Source organism: Empidonax traillii, unplaced genomic scaffold, assembly GCF_003031625.1.
Source record: "Empidonax traillii isolate 1590-97213 ecotype Southwest subspecies unplaced genomic scaffold, ASM303162v1 scaffold104:size2570737, whole genome shotgun sequence".
Lineage (NCBI taxonomy): Eukaryota > Metazoa > Chordata > Aves > Passeriformes > Tyrannidae > Empidonax > Empidonax traillii.
This window is the reverse complement of record NW_020955297.1, coordinates 2,427,984-2,448,048: the sequence shown is the minus strand read 5'-3', so window position 1 is coordinate 2,448,048 and position 20,065 is coordinate 2,427,984. Positions and strand designations below refer to the sequence as shown.

The following is a 20,065-nucleotide window of genomic DNA, read 5'->3' as shown; positions in this document are numbered from 1 at the left end:
TCAGAGAAACAAGTGGAAATGAAGATAGTTGTTTTTGAAGGAGAAAAGACAAATCACCGTTGCTTGGGTTTTTTTCCATCTAATTTTCTTCAGCATGTGGGATATGACAGTGCTGGAGAGAGGGCAGTCAATGAGTCTCATCTGACTCTATATCACATCTTATGTTGTTTGTTGTGACCAAGGACTTGGGCCTTTCCAGAAATTCACTCTGCTGATAAAGTAATGTCTTTGGTAAACTTCTAAACCTCTCCCATCTCCTCTCTCTTACCCATTGCCCTAGGAGACAGGAGTTCCTTGTTTTATCTCTGTTCTTGTTCTGATCGTGCTCCCTGATTTGTTTTAAGATGCTGTGGCAGCTCAGCTGCTTATCTCTGCTTCGACAGGCTGCACCAGATCTCCAGCCTTATCATTCAGGCAGGGGTTTTGTTTCAAATTGGTGTGCCACATCCATCAGAGTCCACTGCTTGACCGTGAAGAGGGACTGGAAGTGCACAGCATCCTTCCTCAGTGCCAGTCGGTCACCCTCTCCTTCTGGGAGGAGCCCTGCAGGAAGGAAGGCTGGCAAACAGGGATGTCTTCTCTGCCTGCAGAAGGGGAAAATCTGGTCTTTTGGTTAAGGAATCCCCTGCCTCAGGCCCTGGAGTGTGAAGTGCTGCCTGTTTGCTTTGCACAGACAGGAGCACAATAAGAGCGTTTTGTTGCAGTCAGTGTTCTGCTGCCACAATTAGTTGGGGATGCCCTGCACATTCCCCTGTGGTAAAATAAGAGAATTCCTTCTGAGATGGATAAATTACAAGTAAATATTCCATGTGCTGTAGAGCTAATTTAACTCCACTAAACTAAAGGGGTTTAAACTGATGCAAGTGAGAGCAGATTTTAGCCCATAACTCATGTTGTGTATCTCCCCGTACAGCTGTCGGTGCCCTGCCTGGCAGGGCCTTTCCAGATAAGGCAAAGCTAAGGCACAAGACCTGAGTGGCTGTGGCTTTTTAAGCAGGCATTCATATTTAGGTTTACATGCTTAACTAAGCCCTGTGTAAGCAAAATTCATGATGCTGGGTGAAAAACAAAGCAAAAGGAAATTTTAAGAAGTAGCTGCCTTTTTTTTCCTTTTTTCCCCCTCCTCTGTCTTCTAATTGGCATCAGCATTAAATATAAGCTGTCTTAATTACCCATAGCAATTGACTTGCCTTTCCAGTCCCATGATTTCATTTCACAGCTGTGCAGATGTTTGCAGCTCTTTCTCCTTAGGAAACCTCCATGAGCCTTAGGAATGTGTTAAGGCAGGTGACTGAGCCCTGAGTACAAGTCACATCAGACACCATCCCTTCTGAGGTACAGCCCTTGTCCCTGGGGTGATTGTCTGAGCAGAGGGTCAGTCTGCCCCAGGGCATCTGTTGGGGAAAGGTCTTCCAGGAGAGAATTTCAGCTTTGGCTCTCTGTGAGTTAAGCAATGCTGCTGGTGACAATGGCAGGGACAGGAACTTCAGGTCAGTTGTTTTTAGGCCCTCTGTCTAAGGCTGAAAGGTACGAAGTGGTGTCCAAATCCCTGATAAACGATTCCTTCTCCAGCAGCTATTTAGCATGCCTAGGAGACAGCTTTCCAATGAGACCATGCCTGACTTTGCACCTGGAGGGTTCTGCTGTTAGCTCAGTCTGACCTACTCTTTAAATCCCCCTTTGTGTGTGTGACACTGTTTCCATAATGCTCCTGAGATTTATGCTGTGACGTTCCCATTTCTGAAAATGGAGGCTGTGGACAAGTCATTAAGCACAGCAAAAACTGCACTAAAAAGTTATTACCCAGGTGCGAGTGTGTGATCTATTATGGGGAAGTCTTCATGCAAGTGATTTAATACCTCTTTTAATTAGGAATTCAGAACCTCTTCTGATGCTTCCTCGTAGCTGCTCTGCAGGAACAAAAATTTTACTTTAGATTAAGCAGCCGAGTTTTTTTCCCAGAATAAAGGGTTGGCTCCACAGGATTCCCTTACCCTGAGCGTCACCCAGACAGCCACACTGCTGTGAGCAGCCTCCTGGACAGCTGTGGAATACTCTGCTGGGACTGTGGATGGTGATCCTGCTCCCAAAGGTCTCGTGTATTTTAGACTAGAAGCTGTGTTGAAGAATAATGAAGGCTTGTTTCTGTAGACTTACCTCTTGTAGTTCGTTTCTCTGGTATCAAGTAAGTGCAAGCTCTGGCTGTGTTTTCCCTGACCTTTAGAGCACACATAGCATTGCTTTCACATGGATTCTCTGGTGTCTAGTAAGGGTTGAGCTCATGCACCTTCGCTTTCACAGATGAATGTCTTTCTTTTCTCGCCAGCTGTCTAATTTCTTGAGTGTTCCTGTGCACTTGGGAATTATGTATTCCTGTGATAGCACATACATTCAAATTTAAGTATTCCAGAAGGTGTGATGATGCCCAAGGCGATTTTCATCGACACCCGTCTGCTTCATCACTCCTATTCATGCAACCTTAAGATGGGATAGTAGAGACTGAAAGGACTTTGAAATGAGATTGAGATTCAGTGAGCTGAAACAGTGCTAAATTAAGAGAAGGACTGCAAAATGCAAGTCCTGGGATACATTTAGTCGTCTTGTTTATTGCTCGTGTCTGGTGTTTCTTAAAAAAAATTAAGCCATGCCTTAGTGCAGGTTCTGCACGTCATTTGCCAAGGGAAAGGCAGGGAGCAAGACATGTGAAAGGACCCAGTTGTTGGTTTATTTATTTAAGTGCTGTGTACAAGTAGTGCACATTATCATTTAATGAGGGGTGCTGCTATTGCTGGTTGCAAAGCAGTATAGGGAGATAGAGAACATGCTTTAAAGGATTGGTACTGTGCCTGCTCCTGTCTGGACAGTGATTTCTCAACATTTTAGGTGTTCTTTCTGTGAAATGAAGGTAGAGAGGCCTGTTGGCTTTGTGAATGTGCTACATCTCCCAACGAACCACACTGCTAAGTCTGAAAGTACTTAATGGGAGCAACATCCTGTTGTCACTACATGGGCAAATAGGACAAGGCCTTCTCATGGAGAGAGGAGCTGGATGGCCATCGGCAGTCCTGATGACCAGCGGCAGTCCTCTGCAGTTTTGTTTTCTTCCAGGGTGACAAGACTTGGTAGAAGTGATTAACCACTGAATTTAATTGTTCTGTGAAATGAGCAGCTGTGGGGCTGGTTCAGTGGAGCATCTTTGACCAAAAGAAACCTTTATTAGCCTGTGGATGTCACTGCAAGACATTGCATTGTACAAGAAGTGGTCACAGCCACAGACTGTAAATGCTCACAGAGGCATTCTGTGACTTAAACTCTTAACTTGTGCTATATCCAAAGCAGATACACTGATGGAGCACATACAGTAGGCAGCCCTTGTAAAACAAATTATTCCTTCAGTTCAGACCTCACAGTAAAACAGTGCTGGGCTTTCATTTCCATTTCCTCCTGCTGAGCTTTTCTCCTCTTATTGTGAAAGTATTAGTTAAGACCACAGAGCATTTGAAAAGCAGTCATCATTTAAATCATGAAAAGTAATCACACTACTTATTTTCCCTGTTAATACCTCAGAGATTTTGGTAAATGGCATTGCCAGAATTTCTCATCCAAACCAGCCATGGGATTTGTGCAGTAGAGCCCAGCCAGGGGTGCAGCAGCCCAGGAGGGGTGTGTGGTCCTGGGCACAGGAGGTGAGTTAGGCTGGGTACAGGCATGGCACAGGGACATCTCTGGGGCAGGAATGCCATCTCGTGGCCGTAAATAGCTATAATGTGATTAAATCCGCCTCCCCTCTCTTCTTCCTTCATGACACTTCCACAGTGTATCAGTCATTCTCGGGAAACACAAATCAAGCTCCGTATTTTCTGTATAGCAGAGATCATCCTTTTTTGGGTTCCTAAAGCTGTGCTGTCGGCCTCAGCAGCTCCTCTTGGCTGCAGTGCCCTATGCTGGCACCAGAACGGAGTCTGTGGGGACTGTGTGTGAGCCACAAGCAGATCAAGTGCAGACCTTTGCAGGCTTTGCTTTGCTGCAGTCTCTGTCAGCTTTACCCTATTCCTTCTGCACTTTGCACACTCAGGCACAGATGTGATGCTCTCCGAGACATATTTCTCTCTCAGCCGGCAGTGTAGTGCTGCCGGAGCCAGTTTGAGGATGTGGGAGTTGCAGCTCTTGGAGGGAGAGGTGGTGCCTTTTATCCGCTGTCTGGTACTGCTGGCTGCATGATGTTAAGCGAAATGATGTCTGTGTAGGGGATATATACATTGTGTCTCAGAGCCATGGGAACAAAAAATGGGCAGTTGATGAAATGCTGGAGGTTGGAGCTCATCCTCAGCTGCTATAGGAGGAGGCCAGTCCTTAGGGACACGCTGCTCACCTTTTGGATAACACCATAGTGCTTCTGCAGTGGTGTTTTGGGGTAAATAAACACCCTTTTTGTAAGCAAAATATTTACCAATGTTGTTCTTTTCTTAGAGGAGGTAGTGTTATATGCTCAGCAGGAATTAGGATGTCACGGGAAAGGATGGATTCACTCAGAGCGCCCTTGGGTTATCCCATCAGAGCAGACATCAGTGGTCCATACAGAGACATGGCCTTGCTCAGCATTCCGTAGCTCCAGGCAGGGCAGGTACAGCCGCCTCTGCTGGCCAGTGCCAGGGGGATGCTGACTTGTCACTCACGGGAGCAGCATCACTGAAAGCAGAGTTTGAAACGTTACAAAGTCTGTGCAGGAAAGTCTAGGAGGAATCAAATCTGTTTATGCTGTCACTCCCACTTCAGCTCAGCTTGTTCCGAGGGGATGGGACTGAAAGGCTGTTCTGGCAGCAGAAAGGGAGGAGAGGAAACAAATGTAAACAGAAATAGGCTATGTTGTCAATCTGTGTCTGATGTCTTTGGTTATCCTGGTTTTGAAGGTGAGTAAACACATCAAACTTTTACTGTGGGAGGAATCCCAGACAAGGCTCAGCAGCTCTTGGGAATCAGGACATATTATGGATGCAAACTGTTCTCAATCCATTTCTACAGGCACAACGGAAAGGTGCCTTTCTTAGCTCCTGAATTGTGTTTCCTAGCCCAGGACATCTTTGCATGAGCAGAAACACAGAAGGTTCTCTGCATGTGTATGCATTCTTTGAGATTTTAATATTTGATCTTTTTTGTGCATCTGCAGCAGTTACCTCCAACATCCCTCTTTAGAACTGAAGACAGGGGCCCTTTTAGGTCAGGCATCATTTCATCTGCTTGCTAAATTGGGATAAAGCAAATTAAGGCCTAGCTCTACTGACTATTAAATATATCTCTCCTTATTGTAATAGCAGGAGCCCAAAGCAGGTGACTTGGGCACTTGTACATGATAGTACAATCCCCTAAATTTGTGTTTTTCCACAGTTGTGATTCATCTCTTTTCTCAGTATCTTCTCCTGATAGCTGAAGATCAAATCCTTTCCTCAGAGCCATAGATCCATTTGAGGCTCTCTACAGCATGTGAAATCCAAACTCAGTTCCACAAAACCCACCAAATGGATTAAATGGCTTGGTAATTTGCCAGTGGATGGCTGTGATTGGTTGGAGGAACCAACACCTCCCTTACTTTATTTGCAGCAAGTGCTTCCTGCATTGTTTGGTGTCTTTACTCAGCACCTTGTTTTGTTTCTGACTAAACAACCTTTTATCTTTCAATAATGATGCTGTATTGCCCACTGGGTTGTGTTTCTAGAAGAATTCAGCTGACCTCAATCAGGGTTTGTAGTCCTACTGCAGTAAGTTGCAAACCAGTTTGTAGCTATCCCCAGTCCAGCATCTCCCAACTAGCAGTGGTTTATTGCATTCTCCCACTGAAACAGAGTTGTGTGTGGAGCTGCACTCTGCAGGTCTCTAGCTGTGTGACCCAGCCTGTGGGTTTTCTTGGATAGCCTAAAATTCTGAATTCTTCTATGCCTTTGGGTTTTTTCAAATCCCAAAGACACAAGCGACAAACTTATTATCCATTGCCATTACCCATGAGAGTTGCAAAGAGTACATATTTTCCCAGAGCCTTTGGGATGTCCTACTTCTGTTTCTTATGGCTTTGTGACCCAGCTGGTGCAGGTGTGAGCACCTGCCTCTGTCACATGTCGTGGACACGTCCGTGCTGCTGCGGCCCTGCCAGTTTGGTGCCTCAACAGCAAATTCACCAGCACTGCTCCCAAAAAGGGAACAAACTGTCTGCTCTCCCAGCACCTGCTTGTGAGAGCTCAGCACAAGGGCAGCATTGTCTAGTTTGTGGTGTTCCTAGAAGTTCCCAAGTACTCTTTTCATTTTCAAAACTGGATATTTTCATCCTAGTGGGATTAATGCCATCCCTGCATCAGGTTTTGTTGTTGAGCAAGGGAAGTTCAGAAGGATCACTGGTAATGGTGGTCATCAGCCTCTAATTCATGTTTTGGAATGACTAGTGTATGTAAAGCATTAGAGAATATAGCAAAAAGCTTTCCTGTGTGCTGCTTCTTCTGTAAAGTTAAATGTTAAACGTGTTTTAGGACCATTTATTTTCCTCCTTGCTTGTGAAACACGTTAAAAAGAAATACACCTTAGCATTACATTAGAGGAAAAGGTGCACTACTCCATCAGCTGCACGAAGGTAGGTTGGCTCAGTGGTAGTTTTTAGTGCCTGGCATGCTTTGCTCTAAATCTGCTTTTCTCAGTGCTTAAACTGTGAGCATACATGATTTATAGCCTAAGATTTAAGGATGTTTCCTGCAAAGGTCTCTTCTGGGTGGAAGGGAGTGTGCTAAAGAAATAAAACCATCATTTGCTAGACAGGATTTCTAGAAGAACTAAGTTGAGACTATATGTAGGATTTCAGTCTCCCAGCAGTGAAGCAGGATGGGAACACTCCATCGTCAGAGCAGGATCCAGCTCCAGCAGGCACCATGGCTGGGCACTGCAGTAAGCTGAGAAACCAAGGCTGGGTTAAAAGCATCGCACCACACAAGGGGAAGCAGTCATCAAGCAAAAGGTGACTTTGCTGACATGTATTTTCTCAAAATACAAGCAGGGTCTGTCAGGCTGATGTCTGTGCCACCCTTACAATGAGCTTCCCTTTCCCAGCTGGCTCGGTTTGGAGACCAAACTATAAATACACCAGGAGGGACACAGACATGCTGATGTGAGTGCCAGGAGGGACAAGATGAGGAATGTGGATGAAGAGAAGTGCATGCCAGTACCAGCAGTGCACAAGGGAGGGAGGCAGCCAGACCAGCTGGTCGTGTTCTCAGGAGATCCCTCTCTGGCAGCAGAGAAGAGGAAGTGAGGTTGTGCTGGCCTTGCAAATACTGTCCAAGACATGGTCATGTATATTAAAGGCTTTTCAGCTGGACCTCCATGCCCCTGTACACAGGCAGCTGGCTGTGCAGGAGGGTGGGGGATGCTGCTGCGGGTTTCAGTGGCTGTGCCCCTGCAGGGATGGAAGCAGCTGCTTGCTTCTGCCCTCCCAAGGACGTGTTCCTGGCCTGGGAGGGGACAGGCACTGCTGCTGAGTCGATTACACTGGGAGAACTATACCAAGCAGGTGGCTCAATAAACTGCTGCAAATCTCACCAACATGTAGGAATGTTATTCTGCAAGACTTTTTTCCTTAAGTGGTGTATTTGTGGGAACAAGGCAGAAGAGGATCATCTCCAGCAGAGACCATCTGTCCCAGGATGCTGCTGTGTGCACTGAGTGTAGTGCACACCTGGAGTGAACCCACTGAGGGAAGAGTGTAGCTCTCCTTTAGTAAACATTTTTACTTTAGTTTTCTGTTTTTTTCACTTTTGTTCCATGCAAGCTGGCAACCAAACCCATTTCAATAAATATATCTGGAGAGGGATAAAAGGTGTCCTCTGGCAGTTTTGAAGCCCATGAGAACCGATCAGGGATCATGTTTAGATGTCAACCCTGTGAAAAGCACATGGCTCTCCAGCTGCTCCCGTGTTAGCCCACTGACAGGCTGAGCTGGTTAGCAGGGCTGATTCATGGCCCAGCAATATAACCCAGCTGTACTTATTCTTTATTTATAGGAATCACAAGCATCAGTGTTCTGGCTACATCAAGTTACAAGAGCAATGATGGAAGAAGAGTGATGTTTCAAATTAGGCAGGACCTAAGCAGACTAGCTGGAGACCACAGTATACAAATGGAAAAAATTTAGCGCGTTTGCCTGGGTATTAAATGTGTATGTTCACTTTTAGGAAGGTCATGGGTGCTAAAATTTCCTGTGGAGGAACTTACATGCTAGAGTTGAACAGAAATGACTAAGTCAGTGTCTCTCAAGGACAGCTGAGAAAATTAACGATTAAGCCACGTAAGTGGGATACGGTGGAAAAAAGCAGCTGGAGTCTGAGAACCTCCTGCCCAGTTTCATGTGATACATGAGTGCAGTCAGGTCTCAAGCAGGGATCCTTATGGGGTTGTGCTCAAGCCTTATTCATATTCCAAATAGTATGATAATCACACATTGTAACATAGCAGTCCCATGGTGTTTTAATGTTTTTGTCTTTTTAGCTACGTGATAATTTAACTTTATAATTCCTGTGTCTGCATTTTAGTAGCCCTCAGAGGCCACAGCCAAAGATCAGCATGTGAAGCACTGCACTTCCATAGGATGAAGGCAGTTGTTCCTGCAGTGATCTTACATCAGGAAAGGGTAAGAGCTTGGTGTGGCATCAGCAGGAGATGAGTTGATCTTACTAGTTTTGGCCATAAGTTTGGAAGGGCTGAGTAGCATCAAGCTGAAGGTTTGCCAGATCAGGAGCATGTCACTTGAGACAGCTGACAGCAGCTTGGTCAGAGCAGTCTGGCACCTGTATTGGCAATGGTGTCACTGTCCCTCATGTGGCAGGGAGGACAGTGCTTGTGAGAGCTCCCAAATGTTCCTGAAATCAGACAGGTGAGCCCATCCTTCAAATGCTTTTTGTTAAATGAACCCACTGAGGTAATGAGAAACAAGAGCTGACCTTTGTTCCTTGTTATCCACTCCTACCCTCTGGATAAGTGTCATTTTATGTTTCGTTTGGGAAAAATTCTCAGCACTTTGGGCTCTTTGGTCAGGAACTGTGATGGCACCTCTAGGTGAATCTGTAGACACAAAGTCTACAGTAATGATCTCCTCAGATTGCTTGTAAAAGGTAAAACAAGGGCCAGCATTTGTCAAGTTAGTACCTCTTTGCAGCCAAAAGAGTTTAGCTGCTCATCCTGAGTTTGATACCTGAGTAGAAACCCTGGAGACACAAGTAGATCCTAGTAATAGCACTGGAACAGCATAGATGCCATAAATAGGGCAGTGATTCTAGTAAAGTCCCTGTGCATAACAGCATTTCTTGATCAGTTCCAGGCTTTGGAACACACTAGGCAATAAGGAATGCTGGGCTGAGGGGTTCAGGCGGGATTCAGGTAGTTAATATGGTCCTGACTGAAAAACTCTCAGGATTTTTCTGCTTGTATACTTCTTTTTTTGTTGCATGTGTATACACACACACACATATATATATATACACACATGTAAATCTCCTTTTGGCCAGAATGACATTTATTTGTCCTCATTTGCAAAAGTTTTATTGCTTTGGAGTGTCGGCACGAGCTCTGTGATAGGGGACAAGATAGCATGGCTACTTTGTGAGATTTGTCTAGAATGAGTCCCAAGGCACTTTCCCAACAAATGAACTCCTGCAGTGATAACCTGCTTAGTGATTAAATATGGAAATTAAACCACCACATTGTTAGTCCCTCAGAAGATCCTAATACCTAGCTACTGTCCAGAGCTAATTTTCTCAACAATAATTTCATACGCAGCCCGGATAAACTGGGTACTTAGATTGAATACAAATGATATTTCAGTGACATGAATTATGGCCTTATGCTGAACATCACTATGGCAACTAATGACATCACCACAGGCTCCAACCGGCACAAAACCCAACTTCTGATGGTCTCCATTTGTTGGTGCAGATCTTTTCAGGGCTCTTAGGGGTATGAATATGTAAGCACCACAGTGTTGTCAAGGGTTTGCTATGTATGTTTACTGTCATTTGAAACATTTATTCCCTTTGTGGTTAATGTTGTTCTCATGAAGGAAACCTAATGAAAATTACTGTTTGTATTTGGTTAGTAACATTTGTTGATAACATATGGTCTGGGAATGCTTCAGCAAATAAGAGCTTTTTAATAGTAAACAGCGATATGAGTTCTATAAAGCAGATGCTGTCAAAGTACACAGCGTAAGGTTGGATATTTTCTTACTTTTGCCTCTTACCCCAAAGCAAGACTGTCTCCCTGCTTTCTCTCCTGGTGACAACGCAGTTTTTTAAGAGAGAAAACATAACCTGTGACCTGAAACTGTGATTAGAAAATAAAGTTGTTTCTTGGTTCTTATGCTTAAAACAGTTATGTAGCTGATGGCTCACACATGAAAAAGATATAGAGGACTTGATTTGACTGCTGTAGGTAATTTATGCCAAAGCTCTGCTCTCTGGCACTGGTGGCAGTTTGATGCATCATCATAAAAGATGAAACGTGGAGCAGTGGCACCAGGAGAGAAAACTCCAGAGCAAAGCTGATAAAGAAGCTGAGTTTGTTAATCAGCTGTGCACTGAACATGCTCATCTGCTGAGCTCGGTTGGACAAGATTTACTCAACGGAGAGCAAAGCATAAACTGATACTTCAGGAGCACAGGATGTGTCATTAATAGAGGGAGGGCAAATAGAAGTTGTTAGCGAGGTATGGTATAATCTCTCATCTGACTTGCAGCACTCTGGGTTGCAGAGTGTGTTCCACCACGTCACTCATGTGTGTTGATCGTAACACTCTCTTGGCAGGGTCCCACATGGAATGCGCTCACGTTCTTTGTGCGCTTGGACAACCTGTGGTTGCGGAAGTTTGGAGGTTTCCTTTGGAGACTTGAGTGTCTTGAGGGCATTTTCACACACTGTGGGTCATTCAGCCTCCATAACACTCCTTTCCAAGCCATGGAATGACTCATAGAGTACAAATAGTAGGTGGAGGTCTCGGTTCATTGTGTAGTTGTAGAGGCTGCATCTTCCTGGCCACTGCCATTCTATCCACTAGGAGCTGGTGTCCTGCTCCACAGTTCCAGCAAACTAGGACTACTCCAGACAAAACAGCTTGAATTTAAACTTGGTCGGGGCTAAGGCTTGGAAGAGGACCCCGGTTAAATTACAGTATCTTCCAAAAAAGGCAAACCTCACTTTCAGCTTGGAAAGTGGAGGAAAGTAGAGGAAAGCATAAGAAGAGCAGAGGCGTGAATGATTACAGACATCCTGGGTGCAGATGTCTTCAATCCTCAACTTCTCTTGTGACTGCACAGGCTGGCGCTGCAGGAGACATATTGTTCTTTCTAATAAGAAAGTTCTCTTAAATTTGTTTTCATGCTGTTCCCAAATGCTCTTTTTTTTTTCCCCCCAAGAATCATCATGGGTTTTCCAAACATCTATCCCACATTTTCCAAAGAAGATAATTAATACCTTTGTCACTCAGACAATCCAACCACTTTGGCTTGTGTCAGACAGGACATTTTGGATTAACCATTGCACACCCAAGCAGTGTTGCTGCTGACCTGCAGCTGAGTTGAACATCTCTCTTGTCTTTCTTTTCACAGCTGGGGCACCCAGGGAGACTTCACGACAACCCACGCGCTTCCTGCAGTGAAGGTGAAGCTGTTCACGGAGAGCACAGGAGTGCTGGCTCTGGAGGACAAAGAGCTTGGGAGGGTAAGGAGATTTTGAGTTTAATAATGTTTCCTTCTGGCCCTGCTTTTCTAGAGAAATCTCTCCTGTACGGAAATATCTTTGGAGCACAACATGCTCTGCTTTTTTGCCAAGCTTCAGGAGGGAGGAAGAAAGCAAGCTCTGCACTGCTGGAAAGGAGTGCATCTCGCATGCTGTCTTTGTTGTGAGTTTTTAATGGCAGCATTTCAGCTGGCTGTGCCTGCTCTGAGCAAAGGCAGAGGATCTTGTGTGTGATATTGGCAGTCCGGAAAGCCTTAGAAGTTGCTTACGGAAATGGACATTCCTGAGGCAGAAAAGGGGATTATGCTGAAGCAAAAAGAAGGGATTTAGGTTTGGCAAGGGAGCGTTAAGCTGCTCTCCTATCAGCTGAGCAGCCGGTGCACAGTTTGAGCTTTTGAAAGCACTGACTGCAGTACTCACTGCAAAAGGTTTGGAACCCTGGGTTCCCTGGGGATGGTGACCAAACTGGTGCCTTCAGTGGGGCTGGACTAGGGAGTGAACATGGGTTTTCATTCCTCCCATCAGTGGTGTTATAGCAAAGAGCTCAGATTCACGGGGTACTGACCACAGAGCAAACCTTCCCACCCCCTCTCTGTGCCTCGCCTCTGGCCCCTAAACCTGGTGGCCCTTCATATCTGCAGCCCACAGCTCCAGAATATCTGTGGCTTTGGGACACTTCGGTTGTCTCCATGGATTTTTTCCAGCTGTATAATTTGTCTTGGCCTCAGGCATAAGTGGCAGCAAACTCCTTGTCATGTCTTCCTCAGCTTCTCAGGTTGAGAGATCAGCACGGTAACAAACCCCATGAAAATCAGTTCAGGGTAAGAGGGCTTGGCATCTCCTGTGTCATGGCTCAGCATGACCCAAGCAATCTCCAGGAACAGCCTGGGCTCTGTCTGCCCATCTCTGCAGCACACCTTGCTCTCCACCCTGTCTACATGGCAATGTCTAAGAAATCCACGGCCAGGAAAGCCACTTATTCTGTGGCAAGTACAGTATTGCCAATTATGGACTAACTTACTGGGATGTTTCTTGCTACCTCTGTGGCTACTTTGTCTTGACACAGGAGAATCTGTCCATACAGCAACATTTTGCTTAATTAACATGGGTTTATATTAATTCTGTTCATAAAAATGCCAAAGAGTCTTCCAGGTCCTAGTGAGCTGTTGATTTAATTTGTAACTTAGTGGTGGAGAGCACTGCATGCAATCTTGTCTCATATAATCCATGTTAACATTAACTGTTTGTGGTTTCACATTTGTGTAGCATCCTTCATTCTTGAGAGAGAGCAAAACAAAGCTACCCCTTCTTCTCTTCTCTCAACCTTCTCTTCTAAGAGAGTCACAGCCCCTTCAGACTTTCCTCATCCACACCTTGATTCTTCCATTATCCTACTCTCTTCCTTTTTTGACAAAGAGGATGACCCCAATAGGCTGCAGGACTCCAGCTGAAGGCCCACAATTGCTTTTGCTGTGCAGCATCATAATATTTTCAGGATTATTTTCAAAACCTCCTACTTCAAACAGCCTGGCACCCTGCCTTTATCCGCTGTGGCATGCTGAGCAGAGCTTTTCACCCAGCCGGCCGCGATGCCATTCAGGGATTTTCCCCTGAGTGGTTACACTCGGTGCAGACCCGCTCGCTTTGTAAGTCTTGTTTCCACTGGCAGCCATGAACATTGCTGACTTTGCTGGTCTCGGGAAGCAATTAGCTGTGCATGTTGTTCTGAGAAAGATGTCAGGCCCCAAAGCAACCCCTCTTGCCCTACCAATACGCTTTAATTCCTGATCCAGCAGGAAAACATCCCTCAGCTCTGAGTTTCTGCGGGCCAGAGGACATGGGCCAGCAGTGGCAAGTGTGGGGAGCTGGCAGTGACTCCCCCTGGCCCGTGGCCACCAGTGCTTTCAGTCGGCCAAACTTCAAAGGGATGCTCAGTGTGCCCGGAGCGGCCGAGAGATGACGCGTGTCTGCTCAGGCTGCATCAAGATTTCTTCTTTAATGTAACAATGAAACCGGGAACGTGTTAAGCCCCTGGTTTAGCTGTTGGAGTGGGCAGGAACCTGTCTGCACGGAGAGAGGAGGGAAGCAGGTTTTATACACAAAACACCCCTGCTCAGGCGCCCTTTGAGCAGTGGCTTTGTGCTCTGCCAGGCGGGTACAATGCCCACTTTCTATTGCGAGTGTTAAATTGGCAACCGGCCGCCAATCCTCAGCTCACCACTTTTATCCAAGGGAGAGCTGAAAAGTGCTCCCAAGCCTTACAGCCTGCTGGACGGGCAGCTAAAGGCATGGGAATACATCCTGGCCCTATTGAAGCCAGTGGCAGGGCTCCCATGGATTTCAGCCATGCCAATACTTCATCTTTTGAGAGCAAGGAGGGGAAGAGCTGTGAATTACAACACCACTGAGGAAAGTTTATGTTCCTTTTGATGAAAAAGAGTTAGAAATCAAAATAGAGAGCATCCCAAACACCTTGAGTGGCTGCTCAAGTTTATGTGCTTGCATGACCTGCCTTGCAGTGGGATTCCTTGGATACTGCTCAGCTTGGGTCCATAATGTTTCCAACACTCCCTACCCCATATGGAGAACTCACTTCTCCTCTTCAGGATTTGCTTAAATGTATTTTTTTCCAAGAGTGATGCAGTACAGACTGGTTATGCTCAGTTATCTATGTGACTAATAAAACCTTCAGGTTCCTGCCAGAGAAAGCCATTCCATAAAAGAAGTGATAAATAACATTAATGAATAAGGGTGAAGTTGAGAATCTACTGATATTTACCTCAGGCTTTAGAGGAGGCAATAAAGTAAGTTTTAGATTTATTTATCAGAGGGTAATAGCATCAAGGATATTTTGGTGGAAAACAGCCCCTAGGTTGTTGACTCAGCAGTAAGTTAAAGAGCAGAGGAATATAAGATTATAGTCTGGGCAGAAGTTTGGCAGGAGCATGGACTAAGCATGAGCAAGGAATGAGTGATGGCAGCACATCATTTAACGAGGGTGAACACTGCCATTTGTAAAACAATTTGCTCGCATAATGTTTGATGGATTTAGAGGAGATTCATCTCACTACAGAACAGTGGAAACTTCAATGAACTTCTGCCAGGCAAAGTCACTTCTGAGAGTGAAAGACCTCTTGAGAGTGAAAGCATCAGAAGGACAATAGGTGGAGGAGGAAGAAGGTTAGACCACCTAAAAGGGCACATATGGAAACACCAGAACAATATGGTCGGTGTGGTGTAGTTCTGGGAGAATACTCTGTATTTTACTCTCTGAGAGAGCTGCTCAGCTTAGTGGTGGTAATGAATGAGTGAGAAAAGCACAGCTATGATCAGGAAAGATTATTCGCCTCTTGCAGCCTTTCAGTTAGAGCCAAGCACTTGCACTGGTGTTCATCTGCAGTCACTGGTGTTGCACTGATGTGCCCCTGCTAGAGACCCTCCCATCATTTCCTCGCTGCATGCAATGGAAGCAGAGTCCTGCAGGCACCGATGTCATGATACGAGATGCACATTTGATCTGCTGTCGTAGCACAGTCAGACACAGCAGCCTATCTAAAATGTTGCCTACTTTATCCAGTCATCACAGTAAATAATCAAGCCAGCTTTCTCACAACTTGACAACAGCAGTAGATGAACCATTGTAGGTAGAGCTTTCTGAGCCCTCAAAACAGCACACCTCACGTGAGAGGTGTCAGGGAGGCTGGAGGTTGTCCAGGTTGCACTAGTCTGAAAGTGGATGATTGCAGTGGGCAATCTCAGCAAAAGAACTTGTTGCTGGTTTGCTAATGACATCAGTCCACTATCATGTCTAGACTGATTTACCTGGGCGGTTGCAAGTTCGTTTACCACAATCTTTCCATAAATGACAGGAGCTGATAATGAGGTTCTGTCTGCACAGCTCCATGAGCTGATAGAGGAACCAAAGAATAGATGACCTAATTCCAAAATAGTAAGATGTACTTTAAGAAAGCAATAAAAAGCTGTCCATGCTCGCTGATGTGAATAGACACAACCAGACTGACTTTTAGGTCAAAAATAGCTCATTTGATGTGTTTCTGTTCCCCATTAAACCCCGTTTTGTGAATAATTTTTCCCTTTAACATTGTTGGTTTTAATTCTTACAGGTTGTTCTCCATCCTACTCCTAATAGCCCAAAGCAGTCAGAGTGGCACAAAATGACTGTTTCCAAAAACTGCCCGGATCAAGACCTGAAGATCAAGCTTGCCGTGCGAATGGATAAGCCTCAAAACATGAAGCACTCTGGGTAAACATTTGTCTCCATCTGAACTCGTTTTGAGTGTGCATTAGGAAATTTTTCTTTTTTTTTTAGATTCTGAAAGAGAAAGTCTTTTTCTCAAGTTCACAGGAGGTGAAAAAGAAAGATAAATGTAAAAATGGCATTAGTTCAGTCATTTTTAGTGCACTTTGTGTATTCTGAGCATAACCTTTTTTAATCCATATGAGCTAAACAGTTTATATTTTAAACTGTATTCATCAGGAAATTACTGGTTATGCTTTTTCCTGTGAGGAAATAATAGGTAAACTGCCCGACCCTCTTGCTGAGAATAATATAATTTTCGAAGTTATTCTGTGTTCTCTTGCATTGACTGCTCAGAACCAAAAGCACAGTGCTCATTCTGTTTGAAATAAACCCCAGTGTGGTTGCCATTATTTATACTGAGATATACAATACAATTAAATAGGAGTTGCATGGAGCAGGACTAATGATCTGGAAGCTTAAAAGAGAAACCTCTCCCCTCCAGGAGTGAGTCTCACAGACTCTGGGGCCAGAGAGATCCCTGACATCTTCTACCTTCATACAATTACAAAGATCATCCATGGGAAAATCTACCTAAGGCCACTGGCAAGGCTTCCCTCTGTTTGTTCTTCAGGGCTGAGGGTGTGATAAAAAATTGAAACAGGAAAGTCATTGTTTGGATTAACTCTTTCTCCAGTATGTTTTTGGTGCTATAAAAATGACGTCATTTTGTTTTAATTGTCCCTTATTGGTGGTTTAGATCCCTTATCCTCTCTAATTCCTCTTCCTTCTGTCTTCTCTGCTAATGAGATCAGAGCCAATAGGCGCGTGTGAAGCTTAATTTTTCCACCATGATCACAGGCACCAAAAGCCAGAAAAGACAGATTCCCTGTCCCGTTTGTTTCCTTGGCTGCAGGTGACAGCAGGGCCGTTCTCAAGCTTTCTTCAACTAACATTTGATTTATATGATGCTGCTTAACACTCTGAAGTTTGTAACATCAGCTTGCTGCCAGAATTGAGGTTGTCTTTCTGTTGATATTAGCAGAAATAGCAAATAGGACAATTATGTCCTTATTCTTGGACTAGCCAAGGACTCGGTGCCCACATCAGCATCACTTGGAATTTTGTGGCTTAAATATTCATCAGGAGTATGCTGGATCTCTTCTGGCATAAGGAACCCCTAGCATAACCAAAAACGAAGTGTTTTTCTATTTCTTGAGCCAGAAATAAAGTAATTATAATGATACATAAAACATATTAATGCTGAATAATGTCCTTTTGTTTATTATTAGCATGGTGCTGCCACTAGTTTTGCCAGTGTCTGTGTCACAGTGGCCACTTCATCACAGAGATTAAAAGCTTACTTTGACATTAATTTTAAAAGTTAATTCTTCCTTTGTGGAAAACAGTAAATTCAATCCTCCTGAGAAATTACTCAGTGTGCTTGAATAATCTGTAGCCAAGCAATTTCTAGGAATTCAGCTGTTAAAAAAAGTGTCCTGTTTAGTCAGTCCAGTGGATACTGGGATCCTGAATACTGGGTTTGATGTAGAAAGTGTCCCTTTGTTTGGCAGCTCCCCTCAGCCAAATGGTTTTGTGAAGTCATAAATTAACATTAGGGATTTCTCTTCCTTAATTCTTCTGTTGCAAATGTAGTCTTTGCCCATCTCACCATGTTTTATCTATTCCCTGGCATCAAATGCTTCAAATTCTTAGCAAGTTGAAAGACAAAGGGAAAGAGAGAATTAATACCGTGTAATGTTGGGTCTTTGGAAACTTTTTGTGTCACTTTCTTTACAGGATATTTGTTCAGGCTAGAAATAAACATTCATGAATGCTGCTGGGCTTGAGAGTCTTGTAATTACTCCTGCTCATGCAATAACTTCGTTTTCTAGGTGTAAAGAAAATACACTGAAAAGCAAGAGAACAACAGATAGTCGGTTGGGTAATGAATTCACTTGTTCTTTTCTCCTAGGTATTTATGGGCCATTGGTAAAAATGTTTGGAAGAGATGGAAGAAACGATTCTTTGTCCTGGTCCAGGTAACAGATGTAACTAGAAGTGATCTTGAATCACAACATGAAATATTTAAGTCTTTCCTCTGGCGATTTTTGGTGCCTTGTGATTGATGCTGAGCTGTGGTTCTGTGTAGGGTGTCTGTTAAGTCATGGATTTTTTTCTAAACATCCACACATTCTCAAGGATATCCCAGCTGTGAGTTTCCAGGTGCACCTGAATGCTTGATGAAATGGTGAATCAATTTTAGTGAGGAATTAATGAGGCGAGGAGGAAGCTCAGTCTGTCTTGGCTGGAGGTTATTGGGTGTAGATGCTCCCTTTTGAGTCTCCAGGTTAAATTTGGAGCCCATTCAAATGTACAGAAGTTTCATCACTGGCTACATCAGAGCCAGCATATTGTTTTTGATGGTTTATCTTGCCTTCACATTCATTATTGCTTCTCATTGTCTACAGCTCTCATTGATAATTTTTCAATGTTTTCCTTTTTCTCTTTTTTTCTTTCTTTCGCTTTCTGCCACCCCAGTAGACCTGTGTATTTGACCATGATTAAGAGTTTCAAGGAAACAGATGTCCTTTGTGACCTAAAAAGATCTGGTCAATACTTTGTGTGTTAGATCTTCCCTCACCTTCCAAGGGCAGGTGAAACTACTGCATTGGCCACAGAAGTGTGTGACCCCAGTGTGAGTGGTCCATCTTCACACCAACCTGAGAAAGCCACAGAGTCCTCTTGGGTCCATTTCTCTCTTTTTACTCTCTGTACTCCTAGGATATGTTGTCTCCAAGTGCGAGATATAAAAGCTTTTTGCAGGGTCCTGTGTGAAAGTAACACAGAGGGGCTTTGATGAAACAACATGGGATCCAACTGAGATCTTGTGCCAGCACAGATCTAAAATGATCAAGTCAAAGGGTGAAATCCTGCTGCTGCTGAAGCAGATGGCAGGTCTGCTGCAGAGGAGCAGGGATTTCACCTCTGTGTGAGGACAGAGATGGTGTAAACCAGGTGCACCAGGCTCCACAGGTGCCATGGAGTGTGCTTGTGTGCTGGCTGTTCTGTGCTGGTAAGGGCAGGAGTGCAGGCAGTCCATCTTCACCTTACACAGCTGGCTTCCCTGGTCCTAAATCACCTACTGTAAACTGGTTAGTTTGGTTTGTGTTAATTATTGCTCCAAGTTCAGCTGTCTCAGTAGGAAGCTGAATTACATTCATTCTCCATTTGTCTGTCACTGCTGGCTTCCATAGCACCAAACTGTGTGGCAGATAGGAAAATCCATCCTTGGGAAGTAAAGGGGATTTATGATGTGCATGGCCCATATAAATATAAGTAGGAGGCTATTTGGAGAGACCTGTTGAGTGCCTAGTCCAATAACCAGATGTGATCAGCAGGGACAGGTTGAGTGTTTGTTTTGGACTCCATATAGGGTCAAAATGGCCACAGAGATGGGGGAGTTAGTGTAGAGCAGCCACAGGAGATGCCTCTATCCCTCTTTCCTTTTGGGAACATTATGCACTGACCCTGTTCTTCAGCAGGGATTGAGGGATTGCTTTCCTCTGTGTGTTTTCTTTATTATGTTCTGAAATGAAGTTAGAAGTGCTATGGCAACCTGTGATTACCTGTAGAGCAACTGGTATTGCTTTTCCCTGAGAGACCATTCAGTCCTTTTAGACCAAGTCCTCAATTATTTTTTTCCTGTGAACAAGGATTCTCCAAAGCAGAGAATCATCTTTCCTAACACAGTTTCTCCCGTAAGTAAATCTATTGATACTTTTCTGTGCAAGGGTTTGCAGGTTTGGATGTGGATTCCCTTGTCTCTCTCAAGGAGCCTTTCTTCTGGCCATTCAGTGTGGTTGCACTTGCTTCTCTAGTTTTCAGCTGCTACATATTCTTCAGCTTGCTGTGGAATTGAAGCTCTCAGAGTTATTCCATGTTTTCTCATGTTACTAGGTCTGTATTCGTCAGTTGGCATATCAGAGCAGAATTTGGCCAGAAAAGCAATTCATTTGAATAAGATGAGCAGACTTTTGCCCCCAG

General features: G+C 44.4%; 1 protein-coding gene across 30 annotated transcripts in view; it reads left to right on the top strand.

Annotated features, from left to right (window-relative positions):
- Positions 1-20,065, top strand: part of CADPS (calcium dependent secretion activator) — a 213,897-nt gene that overhangs the window by 88,294 nt on the left and 105,538 nt on the right. For all 30 annotated transcript variants that reach the window (XM_027882337.1, XM_027882335.1, XM_027882329.1 and 27 more), the window contains exons 7-9: positions 11,631-11,742; positions 15,885-16,024; positions 17,994-18,060. In XM_027882337.1, coding sequence (XP_027738138.1) covers positions 11,631-11,742; positions 15,885-16,024; positions 17,994-18,060 — 319 coding nt within the window. The remainder of the gene's footprint in view (positions 1-11,630; positions 11,743-15,884; positions 16,025-17,993; positions 18,061-20,065) is intronic.